This window comes from Galeopterus variegatus, unplaced genomic scaffold (assembly GCF_000696425.1).
Source record: "Galeopterus variegatus unplaced genomic scaffold, G_variegatus-3.0.2 Scaffold9879, whole genome shotgun sequence".
Classification (NCBI taxonomy): domain Eukaryota; kingdom Metazoa; phylum Chordata; class Mammalia; order Dermoptera; family Cynocephalidae; genus Galeopterus; species Galeopterus variegatus.
The window spans coordinates 21,000-34,004 of NW_007735990.1; the positions used below are offsets into that span (position 1 = coordinate 21,000).

Genomic DNA, 13,005 nt, shown 5'->3' on the forward strand with positions numbered 1-13,005 from the left:
TCTATGTCCACGTAGTTAAAAAGGTTTTAATACCATGGTGATTTGAAGAGTAAGAAATGTTACTTGTAAATTAAGGTTTAACAAGTTAATTTTCCAGAGTATCCAAACAATCATTATTTAAATATAATCGGAGAATCGAATCACCTTTGACCAGTAAATCATCTCAGGACATGAGAATGGGTCATATTTTCTCCACGGTGCTTGCTAAGTCATCTTAGGTTAACTGCCTGTTAGCATGGGACTTGAGTACACTCAGAGCTATTTATATATTGTTTTGTTTTGCTCTGTAAGAGTTTAATATCTTCTTTGCACCTGCTGTCACCCTCAGCCCCATTTTATTTCTTTATTACATCTATGTCATTGGTTATCCCAACTTTTCCTCCAGAGCCTCAGCATATAGCTCTTATGCAGTCTAGTTGTCCTTGTGAATATGAAATGTGTCAGTCCTCTAAAGTTTAGATGTCTTATGCCTGTCGTTTGTGCACCAAAGACCACCATCAACACCTCCATGTATACTTGACTTTCCTTATCGGTGGGAGAGGGGAAGATGTAGAAATTGGTCTTCCTTATTGAAGAGGGGGAACTGAGAGGCTGAAGATTAAAAGAAGGGCAGAGGGTTGGGTCGGGCTTTCAACAATAAAAGGAAGATGTGGTAGAGATGGAGCAAGTGAGGTCAGGAAGGGGAGAGGTCAGTGTCATAGATAGCCAGGTGGAATGGGCAGTTTCTTTTGCCTGAGACATTCCTCATTTAATTGGGTGAAAGTTTTGCTATCATTAGAGGGTGCCAGAATTTCTCTTTGGGATGCAGTGGGCTTTGTTTGGGACAATAGTTTAATACATTCCTTGAGGTAGAAGGTGAGACCATCAGCGTGTGGATGTGAGCAGACAAGGATCCAAAAAAAGGCCCCATACGTCTTACATGGTGGGGTAAAGTGGCCAGCAGAGGCTATTTACTGAAGGGAATGTACTTTTTGAAAACAGAAATGCTTCATTTTCTTCCTTTCCTTTCCTTCCCTTCCTTTTCTTTTCCTCTTCCTGCTTCTTTTCTCTCTCCCCTCCTGCCCTCCCTCCCTCCCTCCCTTTCTCCTGCCTCTTCCCCTCTCTCCCTCCTCCGTCCTCCATCCCTTCCTCCTTTTTTTCTCTCTCTCCTGGCTTTCCTCCCTCCCTTTCTCCCTTTCGTCATCTTTACTGAGGCATAATTTGCATACAATAAAATTCACCAATTTTAAGTATAATTTGCTGAGCTTTAACAAATGTGCAGAGTCATACAGTGACAGTCACAATCAAGGTAGAGGACAGTTCCACCACTCCAAAATGCTTCCTTGTGCCTTTTGTACTCAATACCTCCTGTCCCCGCCAGGCTCAAGCAACCAACAGTGTGCTTTTTTTTTTTTACTATAATTTTGCTTTTCCATAATGTCATATAAATGAAATCATATATACCCCTTTGTGTTTGATTAGTGTTAGTTGGTATGGTACATATTTTTTTACCCTTTTTTGAAAACCTATCTTTGTCTTTAATTTAAAGTGGATTTCTTGAGTTCTGCATACAATTTCTTGTTGCTTTTTATTCAGTCCTATAATTTGCTTCTTAATTACAGTGTTCTATTTACTTTTAATGTAATTACTAATACGGTTGGGTTTAAAACTATTATCCTGCTATTGTTTTCTATTTGTCCATCTGTTTTTTTGTTCCTATTTCTCTCCTTTTCTGCTTTCTTTTGGATTGAGTATTTTTAATGATGTTTCATCTCCACTACTGGCTTATTAGCTTTGTTTTGTTTTATTAGTGGTGCCCTTCAGTTTACAATACACAACTTTAACTTATCACAGTGTTCTTTTAAATAATATTATGCCATTTTGCTTGAAAGAATCTTGCAATAATATATTTCCATTTACCCCCTCCCAGCTTTTGCGTGATTGCTGTCATACGTTTTACTTCTACATGCATAATACACCCCACAATAAATTATTATTTTTGCTTTAATGTTTAGATAATCAATTGTCTTTTTAAGAGATGAAAAGTGAGGAAACTATTTCTCTATATTTACCCATTTCTGGAACTTTTCATTCCTTCTTGTGGATATAAATATCCCTAAAGGAATTCCTTTAAAAATTTTTCTGGCCTGCTAGTGAGAAATTATCTCTGCTTTTGTATGTCTAAAATAGCCTTTATTTTGCCTTCATTTTAAAAGAATATTTTTGCTTAGTATAGAATATTAAGTGGACAGATTTCTCCCTTTCCCTCAATACTATAAAGAAGTTCCTAATTGTCTTCTGGCTTGCACTGTTTCTAATGGCAAACCTGCCATCATTTCTTATTTTTGTTCCTCTGTGCATAATGTGTCTTTTTTTCTCTAATTGCTTTTAACATTTTCTCTTTATCATTGGTTTGCAGCAACTTGATTATGATGTACCTTGGTCTGGTTTTCTTCATGGTCCTACTTCTCAGTTTTGTCAAGCCACTCGAATCTGTAGTTTTATAGTTTTTATCATAATTGAAATGTTTTCAGCCATTGGTTTTTCAAATACCTTTTCTGTCCCTGCCTCTTCTGGGATCCAATTGCACATATGTTAGATCACTTGATATTGTCCCACACTTCACTGAAGCTCTGTTCATTTTGTTCAGTCTTTTTTTCTTATCTCTGTGTTTTATTTTGAATAGTTTCTATTGTTATGTATTAATGTTCTCTAAGATTTTCTTCCAGTATCTAAAGTGCTGTTAATCTCATCCAGCGTACTTTCCATTTCAGCTATTGTATTCATTTATAGAAGTTCTATTTATGCATCTTTATATCTTCCATTTCTCTCTTCATCATGCTCATACTTTTCTTTACTTTCTGAAACATATGGAGAAGATTTATAATACCTGTCTTAATGTCTTTTTTTGCTGTTTCTATCATCTCTTCCACTTCTGAATCTGTTGAGTTTTTTCCTGATTATGGGCCATATTTTTCTGCTTCTTGATTTTTGTTAACATTGTGAGTTTACATCGTTGTTTGTTGTACTTCTATAACTCGTATTAAATTTTATTCTGGGACACAGTTAAGATACTTGGAATCAGTCCGATTCTTTCAAATCTGTTTTTTTTTATTTAATTACCTCCTGGGAAGCCTATAGTCTAGACTAATTTTATCCAACTCCTCTTCCTAGATCCTTCTGAAAATCCTACCCAATGCCCATTTATTGGGAAGTCTTTCCACTTTTGATGATGGGAACATTAACTATTGTGCCCTTGTGTATGGTTCCAGAACTGTTCCAACTATTCCTTTACAGTGGTATTTTTCTTACCCTTAGAACTTTCCTCACGTGTGTGCAAACAGATTAGTATTCAGCTTGACAGGACCTCTCTGTAGATTCTCAGGTACTCTTTCTCTGTAGTTGTACTGTCTTCCCCACGACTGTGCCCAACAAATCACAAATTCAGCCACTTTGGATTCTCCAAAGTCCAACTCAGAGAGACTGCTGGGTTCTGTTTGGGTTCATTGGCTTGTGCTATTCCCTGGAATCTCTTTCCAGGCAGTGAGCTTGGGTACTCATGGTGCCCACCTTGTTTGTTACTCTTCTCTCATGGGTCACTCTCTTCAGTTGTCTGTCATTTAGTGTCTTAAAAGTGTTGTTTCATACATTTTGTCTGCCTATTTGTTAAGCAAAAGGGCAAATCTGGTTCCTCATGTCTGGGCCAAAGTCTGAGATGCTAAATTTCTACATGAAATATTTTTGTATTGCAACAATATCAGCTTCCCTTGTTTGACTAGACCTTTTCCTTTACCCATCTTTGGAAAATCTCTTCCACTCAAAACACTTTTTGCCATGAGTTTGCATGGCATCAGCCTGTGCTTGGGCTCTCCAGATAGTAGTGGGAAACAAGGCATATGCATTCATTGGCAATGGGGCATTCAGGTACTGAAGTGATAGGCACTGCTGTACTGAATGAGGTTCTGAGCACAGAAGCCATAAGACTAAAGAGTTGAGTAGATACATCTAGATTCACTTATTATACAAAATACTTAACATTGTCCACAAGTACATGTATAATCTACCTCTACTTCTTTCTTCACTCATCATGTGTGACTCTTTCTTGTTTACTATGTGTCAGTCACTCGGGGACCTCTGTTAGTTTCTTATATATGCCAAGTTTTATCCTACCTCAGGTCTTTGTAAATACTGTTCCCTCTGCCTAGAATTCTCTTCCTCCTTTTCTTTAGATAAATGCATTCTCATCCTTCATATATCAACTTAAATGTCAACTTACTACTTCCTTTATCTCTTATTCTGCTACCTACCTTTTTCTTTTATAGCACTCATCACAATTTATAATGAAATGTTTGTAAGATTATATGATTAATTTTATTTTATCCTACTAATTATTATAATTATTTGCATCCTGCACATTTCTGTTGCCAGAATATATGCTCCTTAATGGAAGGTACTAGATTGTATTTTTCTTAGTATCTCTGGTGCCTTCCACAGTACCTGGAGAAATATGAAGCATTGAACATGAAGAAGATACTCAATGAATATTTATTGAATTCCTAAGATTTAAGGTCCTATGAGCTAAAGCCAATGTCACCAAGTCACAGCTCGTGGGTGTGTTTTGTTAGAATTGTATTAAAACGTATTAAATACCAACATTAAAATCTGGAGATATTATACAAGAATCTGGATAGTTGGTTTCTCTTTAAATCATGAAAACAGAAACAAAAACCTGGAGATCTGGTAACGGAGGACCATACTTCTGCATAGAATTTGTCTGGACCTGTGTCTTGACTGCCCTTTTCTGCTTTGTGATCTCCAGTCCCTATTGAGCCCATTTTTTCATTGTATTACCCATCTGGCTACCGCAGGCATCTGACTTTGTGATCTTTGTGCTAGTATAAAGCTTAATACTGGACTCTGTTGTGTCTTTTTTTTTTTCTTTGAAAGACAGTTTGACACTGATAATATTTACCATAGGCCGAACTTTCACTTTGATGATAAAGAGGATTTGAGTGTTAAAATTATCAGGAGCTGAGAAATGATAAAAGCTAAAGTAACTTCCTGCCAGTGAATAATTAAACAATAACAATATTCCAGTCTTTAAAAAAAAAAAAAAAAGAAGAGTTTATGAGGAAGAGTCTCCAGTGATAAACAGGGCGCATTATCTCTGGAACATAAAGAGCTCTGGCAGCAAAGCTCTGGCAGCAAAAAACCAAACAGGACTGATAAGGACAGTTGCCCTCTCAGGTCAAACCTTGCGTATTAACTGGAACTAGCATGGTCAGTTGTTGAATTGCGCGATTTTGAATCAAGCATGCCAGCCCTTATTCAATGCTCTATGTTTTGTGGTCTCATGAAGTTAAAAAATGATGTTTCTGGACATGAAGTTTCCACTTTTTCAAATGTTAAAACATCACAGGGGATTCCTAGAGTAGAAATGACATTCTTTCCATTGCTTCACAGGCTCTCAAAAGGACAAAATGTGATATTCTTTGTAGGATAAGAGATAGCTTTTGAAGTTTTTCCTCTCTTTCTTATTTTGAATAAACGCATGCTCATCCTTTAGGTGTGAGATTAAATGTCAGCTTATTCCTTCTTTGATCTCTAATTGTGCTATTTGTTTTTTTACAGCACTCATCAAAATTTGTAATTAAATGTTTGTGAGATTATATGATTAATGATACTTTCTCCTGCTATATCGTGGGAGCAAAGCACATGAACATTAGGGTCAGAGTTGAAATTTGTACATTCTACATTGTTCATTATTTGTTACAAGATGCATAAACTTGCATAAACTTGGGAAAATTTACCACTTGCATAAACTTGGGAAAGTTTCTTACTGTCCCTTTTAGCCTCAGTCTCATTTATAATTTAAGATAATATAATCCTTTTTTTGAGATAATACTATCATTTTGGAAGGGCTTTGAGGACTGAAAAATATATGTAAAATGTATGGTACCTAGCAAATGCTGTGGCAGCCTGTGATAAAATACAGGTGTTTTGGTTATGTATTTTTTTCCCCCAGCCATTTTACAATCAATACAGACTCTTTCCTTTACGTTTTACTTTGAATAAAATTATCTTAAGTGTTCTAGAGTTCTCTTAACACATGTGAGGAAGATTGAAGTTGGTGATTGTCTTAGTTTGGGCTGCTATAACACAGTACCCTAGACTAGGTGGCTTATAAACAACAGGCAAATTTATTTCTCGTGGTTCTGGAGATTGGAAGTCTGAGATCAGGATGCTAGCATGGTTGGGTTCTGATGAGGACCCTCTTCCTGGTTGAGGCTGCTGTCTTCTCCTTGTATCCTCTCATGGCAGAAAGAGGGTGAAAAATCTCTCTGGGGTCCCTTTTAATAAGGGCTCTAATCCCATCATGAAGGCTCCACCCTCATGACCTAAACATCTCCCAAAGGCTTCACCTCCTAATACCATCACATTGGGGGTTGAGTTTCAACGTATGAATTTTGGGAGAACACAAATATCCAGTCCATTGCAGTGATGTATCTCTTCTATAGGTGATAAGAACAGGTAAGACAAGGTAACTTCTCACATTCACCAGCAAAATCAATACATGTCAAAGCAAGGGGAAAATAACATGTAGTCCCTACTTTCTAATCCAGTCCTCAGTCCCTCAGTTGAGTTCAGTAATCATCACCATTATCATCACCCACTATGTTCCAGGTTCTGTGTTAAATGACAAAGCCTGAGCCCCTGGGGGCTTAGTTTAGTTAACAGTAGGGTTAATGTGGGTTCCCTAGTTGTTATGATTTCACCTCTAGATTTCTTCTAGGGCAGCCCCTCAGTGCAGAGGCCACAATTAGAACACACTGTTCATCTGGAATGAGAACCAAACAACATAAATATCTAAGAATTACTTAAGATGACATAGCATTGTGCTACATATACGGTGTGACTGATTTACTAATGATATCAAACTTATTTGTGAAAGGTCAGTGTTTCACACTCAGGTTTATTTTAACATATAGCCTTTAAAAAAATTTTATTGTATAACACAACATGATGTTTCAATATACATATAGATAGTAAAAAAAAATAGTAAAATATGTATATATATATATACATATTTGCTTTATAGTCAGGCAAATTGTTGTCTGCCTAATTTGCCAAAGTAAATTATTCAGAATTTTACATTCATCTGTCAGTTAAATATAACACAAATTTCAAATAATTAAATGAATGAGTTCAATTAAATTTACTGTACCACTAAAAGGTGAATTATGGGCATCTTGTTACAAATAATGAACAATGTAGATTTGCACATGGGATATATTCTGTAATTATAATGAATGGGAACTACTAATGAGATAGTTGGGGGATTATTTTATCAATGTTTTTATTCTTTTCACTTCAAATTATTTTGTTTCACCTTTAGTCTAGAATAAAGCAACCATGTTGTATTTTTTATTTTGTAACCTACATAAGATATGAAATATAAATAGCTATTTAAAGAAAGCATTTGTGAAATGCAACTTTGGTGAATCTGATTTTGACTTTATAATCAAAATAATAAGTTAACACTCTAAATTTAAAAGAGGAGAAATGGAAAGAAACAACTATTGTGCTAGGGCACAGAAAGTCCTTGTTTCACTTCTTGCTAGAATAAATCTTTTTTTGCACAAGGGTAGCTCACCATGTTATATTCTCTCAGTTCACTTCCAGCTCAGTCCATAGTCAGTTTTGTAATTTATTTACTTTTGTCATGAGGTACTAATTATTTGCCAAAAGGCTCTCAGTATTTTTTTTTTAATGTAAACTGGTGCATAAAAGCTTTGGGAAAGTGATGTTATATAAAGAGCCTTCCCATTAGGGTACTCATTCATTAAATCCTCCCTTATTACTTATTTTTGTGAACAACTCTTTTCCTCTCCATTTAATAAACTTAGTGAATGCTTCAATGCATCCAAAGATTCAGAACATTCTTTCAGAAACTATAATTTAGGCAATGGGAAAATTAAAATGCTAATGTTTTGTTAGGAGCCTGATTTCATTGCACAGGGCATGCAGCCTCTTCTGAAAGGGAGTTCACATTTTTGTGGTTTATGAGAATTGTTATATCAGCCATTACAGTTTGTTTTGGGTATTTATTATATACTCAAAGAAGAATCTATATAAAGCCAAAATATTCAGATGAAAAGTCAAAAATGTTATCACCTACATTATGTCAAGCATTGGAATATTTTGGAAAATCTAGAAGACTTTTAATAGAGAGAATGTGGCAACACTTAGACACAAGAAACAATCTCTGGTAGAAAATTTATTTTTTTTGTTTGGAGAGTTGGCTCACCAGCAGATGGCTAAATATTACAGAACTAATTTTGTGGTCAAATACTCATAATGCAACTCGTACATTTAAAATGTGAGAATATAAATCAAAGAATAATATTAAGATGCTCTATGAAACAAACTTTTTAAAGGTAATCGACCAAAACAGCTTTGAAAATCTTACTGAACAACAAAATATGCTCAAAGGTGCAGCATTAAAATCAAACAGTTCAGGGCATGCTAGTTACAGAGTTTCTGAAATTTTAACCTCAAATTAAAACCCTTTGAATGATAGAAAGTTTTAAAATGATTAGGTACAGTTGCAGATATTTTATTTCCTGATCTAAAAATATGTTCCTATTAAGTACCTATCTAAAAGAAATATCCTTGTAAGCATTTTCACAAATCACAATTTGTTCATCCTGTCGAAGAGGGTTAACCATCCCTGTCCTATGTACTACTGTGGTTTCTCAAGCCAATTATATAACCTCCACCCTTCACCATCCAACTCTCAAATATCTACCTCTAAGATAAAGAAATCTGGATTCTAGCTGACTCATTATGCAGTTAGTTTATTGCCACTCCTGAAAAAATAGTTCAAACCATAGAGGGAGGCTATGGGTGAGGGTGAATGGAGAAGGGGAAGTTTTATTTTAACACAGAGGGCATGATAAAATAAACAGAAGGATTATCTCTTACCACGAAGAACATTATTTATCTATTTACTAGATTTGCATCTAATTTCCAAGAGACAATTTCCCCACTAGTATGTATTTACCTTTCTTAGATTCATGGGACCAGAGGCAATATTATACATCACTAATCAGGTCACCAATGAAAGCTGTGGGAGCATTTTAAGCAATCGCTCATAAATAATTGCTGGCTGTGGGGGAATATAGGGACAAATAAAGAGTAAAGGAACAGGGATAATGTTGCAAGGTTCTCTCACTGGGTAAACAGCCCAGCTGGGGTACAAAGTCCACAACTCTTACCCTTTCCCGTGTTTGAAATGGAGCCTGCATGTTACATTTTTACTTTGAGGTTTCTCCTCTCCTGTTCTATGTTGCTGAACTCCTGATGTAGTCATTTGGAAGCCTCATAAGTAGGTTAAATGATAGTTCATTATGTCACTGGGTGATTTTAGGAACATAGAAGACACTCCTGAGCATACTGCCTTGCCCAGAGTCTTGCCAAATTAGCTTTTGAAGCTGCCTAAAATTTCAGTTAATGCTTCATTGTTTTTCCTCAAGCCAAGGATTAAGTGCTAATGCAAATAGTCCCGGTGAGGTAGTTCATCGACCTATTATCAGTCACTTATACCTGAGAGAGAATGAGTTTGACAACAATATACAGAGGAAATTAATAAAGCAAAAATCACTTGTTAACTCACAAGTTGCCAGATAAATTATTTGAACACATTTTGACTGAAGAAACGTCTTTACTATCCTAGCTAGTATTTATTGGGTGCTTATTACATGCTAGGCATCGTTCTAAGATTTCTTGACAACAAACCTGTATGAGATAAGTATAATTGTTGTCCTCATTTTACAGATGAGAAAGATGAGATACAGAGAGGTGAAATAACTTTGCAAAAGTCGCACAGCTAGGAAGTATCTGAGCCAGGATTTGCATCTGGCAATTTAGTTCCAGAACCTGCACTGTAAACACTCTCCTACTCAGTTTCTCTCTTCAAAGGTGTGATAGCTGGAACACGCGGGAGAAGAAAGGAGATTTGTGAACTGTGAAAAGTCTGAAGTTATTTCAAAATGTTATTATACCAACAATTATTATGATATGAAGACAATTTTGGTACCAGTTTCTGACTGAACTCTACTCTGCTTACTGTGATCTGAACATCAGTATAATGGGAATTAGAACAATATTAACATCAGGTACTCAATGCTGTACCACACAGATATGCACAATCATGTTTCAATAAAAAATAATAATAAGGCAAACAAATAAAAAGCAGATACTTACTATCTTGTGGCTGATTAGATCACTTTTATCACCATCATCTTCATGATCACTGCTGTCATTGACATCATTATTATCAACATCATCATTATTTACTGAGGGCTTATCAGGTCCTAGGAACCATGTGTAGTACACTACCTATATGAGCTCATTTAATCCTCAAGCAATAATATTACGGGGTAGGTATAACCATTCGCATTTTATCGATGGAAAAACTGAGGCCCAGAAATGCTAAGGTCATAGAAAGAGACATGGTAAAGCAAGAATTTGAAACTAAGTTGGCTTTCAAAACTTATGTTCTTAACCACTTTACTATTTCCAAAATCCTAATACTAATTCCAGTACCACCACCACCACCAAATACCACGTATTGAGTGTCATCTATGTGTCAGGATAGCCCTAATGTCAGGTTGTTCCTGTGTCACTATGTCAGTGGTTCATAGGCCAAATCTAGCAGATGCCTATTTTTGTTAAAAAAAAGTTTTATTGGGACACAACTATGCTCACTTATTTACACATTGTCCATGGCTGCTTTTGTGCTAAAAGGTAGAGTTGGGTAGTTGCAACAGAGATCCTATGGCCTGCAAAGCCAAAAATATTTATTATCTGGTTCTTTACAGAAAAATTTGCAAACCCACCATCCTGCAATGTATGTATTATTATTTCCATTTTAAGGAGAACATACTGGAATTCAGAGAGATTAGGTAACTTGCCCACCCAACTATTGAGAAAAAAGAACCTAGTGAAAAACAGATCTAGAGAACTCTAGGACCTTTTTGTTATTCTTTACTGAAAATTACAAAAGCAACAATTTTTATAATTACCAGTTGCAGGAAAGATTTCTCTAACAACATGTGGTTAACAATATGGTTATAAATGTTTGATGGTGTTAAAGAGTTGTACATTTTCCTTTGTCAGAGGAATGTTTAATACCTCTTACCTTCTGAGAATTTACTGTACTTAATTCCTTGAGGATGTATGCTTAAGGGCTTGTCAGCCTTATTCTTAAAGTGAACCTTCATAATGTCTCCAACCTCAGCATATAAAGTAGGCCCTAGAAGTCCTGTGGAAACAAAGATTTAAAATGAATCTGTGCTCAGGATCATCAAAGACAGAGCTACTAAGGAAGAAAAATATGCAGAAAATCCCCCAAAGCGATTGCTGTCTTTCCTTCTGGTTCTGAGGTTGATCTGCTTATCTTCAATCTGGAAGGCTTTGCCAGCTCTTTAAGTCAACATTATGTGATAAAAACAGGAGTGTAGAAACACTTGGCCCAGACCCAAAGCAAGTTAAGAGAGTAGGAGAAATAATTCTGCCCATGTCCAATCCACTCTGACCCATGGTCTTCCCTTAGAGACTGCTGTCTTTAGTCAAAAAGAGAAATATGTTCATTTTCAGTCATACAGAGTCATGTGAGGGAGTAGCTACTTTAGATTTCTTTGAGGTAGGCCCTGAGGCAAATTCAAAGTCCCTGAGGCAGGGATGAGCTTGATGTGTCCAAGGAACAGAAAGAAAGACAGCATGGGAAGGACGTGAAGAGGTGGAGTGGGTGGTGAAGTGCAGGTCATGTGAGGCTCTACGGGCAGTGGTGAGGACTTTGGGTTTTCTTCTAAGTGAAATGGGAAATGACTGGAGCTATGTTCAGCAGAGACATAGTCTGATATGCATTAAAAGTTCTTCCTAAAAAAAAAGTGTTCATTCTAGCTGCTGTGTAGAGAACAGTCTGTGCAGTGACAAGAGCAGAAGCAGAGAGATTGGGTACTGTAAGAAAGAAACAAGTTATTGGGCCAGAGCGTGTAGTAGTGAAATTGTGAGAAGTGGCTGGATTCTGGGCGTATTATCCTAAAAAAAAAAAAAGTGTTCATTCTAGCTGCTGTGTAGAGAACAGTCTGTGCAGTGACAAGAACAGAAGCAGAGAGATTGGGTACTATAGGAAAGAAACAACAGTTATTGGGCCAGAGCGTGTAGTAGTGAAATTGTGAGAAGTGGCTGGATTCTGGGCGTATTTAAAGGTAAAGCCAGCAGAATTTGCTGCGAATGTGGCAATGCAAGAGAGAGAGAAGTCAACAATGACCCCAAGGGTTGTTTTTTTAAGTTTTATTTTAAATCTACATATAATAATTGTATATATTTATCTGTTTCAGTGTGATGTTTCAATACGTTGCCTAATGATCAAATCAAGGTAATTAGTATATCTATTACTTTAAACATTTATCATTTCTTTGTGGTGAGAACATTCAAAATCCTCTTCTTGGTATTTTGAAATATACAGTATTATTAACTAGTGAACCTACTGTGCAATAGAACATCAGAACTTATCCTTCTATGTAACTGCAGCTTTGCACCTGCTGACAAGCCTCTACCTTTACCCCCTTCTTTGCTATCCTCCCCAGTTCCTGGTAACCACTATTTCTACTTCCATAAGATCAACTTCTTTTAGAGTCCACGTATGACTGAGATCATGGGGCATTTGTTGTGTGCTTGGCTTATTTCACTTAACATAGTGTCCTCTGTGCTCATCCATGTTGCTGCGAATGACAGAATTTCATTCTTTTTTTGTGGCTGAATAGTAGTAATTTACTGTGTATATATACCACATTTTCTTTATCAAATCATCAGTTGATGAACATTTAGGTTGATTCTATATTTTGGCTGTTGTGAATAATGTTGCAATAAACATGGGGGGGGGCAGTGCAGATAATTCCAAACCTTAAGTTAGCAGATGGAAAGAAATCATTAAGATCAGAGCAGAACTTAATGAAA

General features: G+C 36.2%; 1 protein-coding gene across 1 annotated transcript in view; it reads right to left on the minus strand.

Moving 5' to 3' along the window:
• F5 (coagulation factor V (proaccelerin, labile factor)) overlaps positions 1-13,005 on the minus strand; it is a gene marked incomplete at its 3' end in the record, with an annotated part of 54,574 nt that overhangs the window by 17,754 nt on the left and 23,815 nt on the right. The window contains exon 3 of the mRNA XM_008593937.1: positions 11,183-11,305. Within this exon, the coding sequence (XP_008592159.1) occupies positions 11,183-11,305 (123 nt within the window). The remainder of the gene's footprint in view (positions 1-11,182; positions 11,306-13,005) is intronic.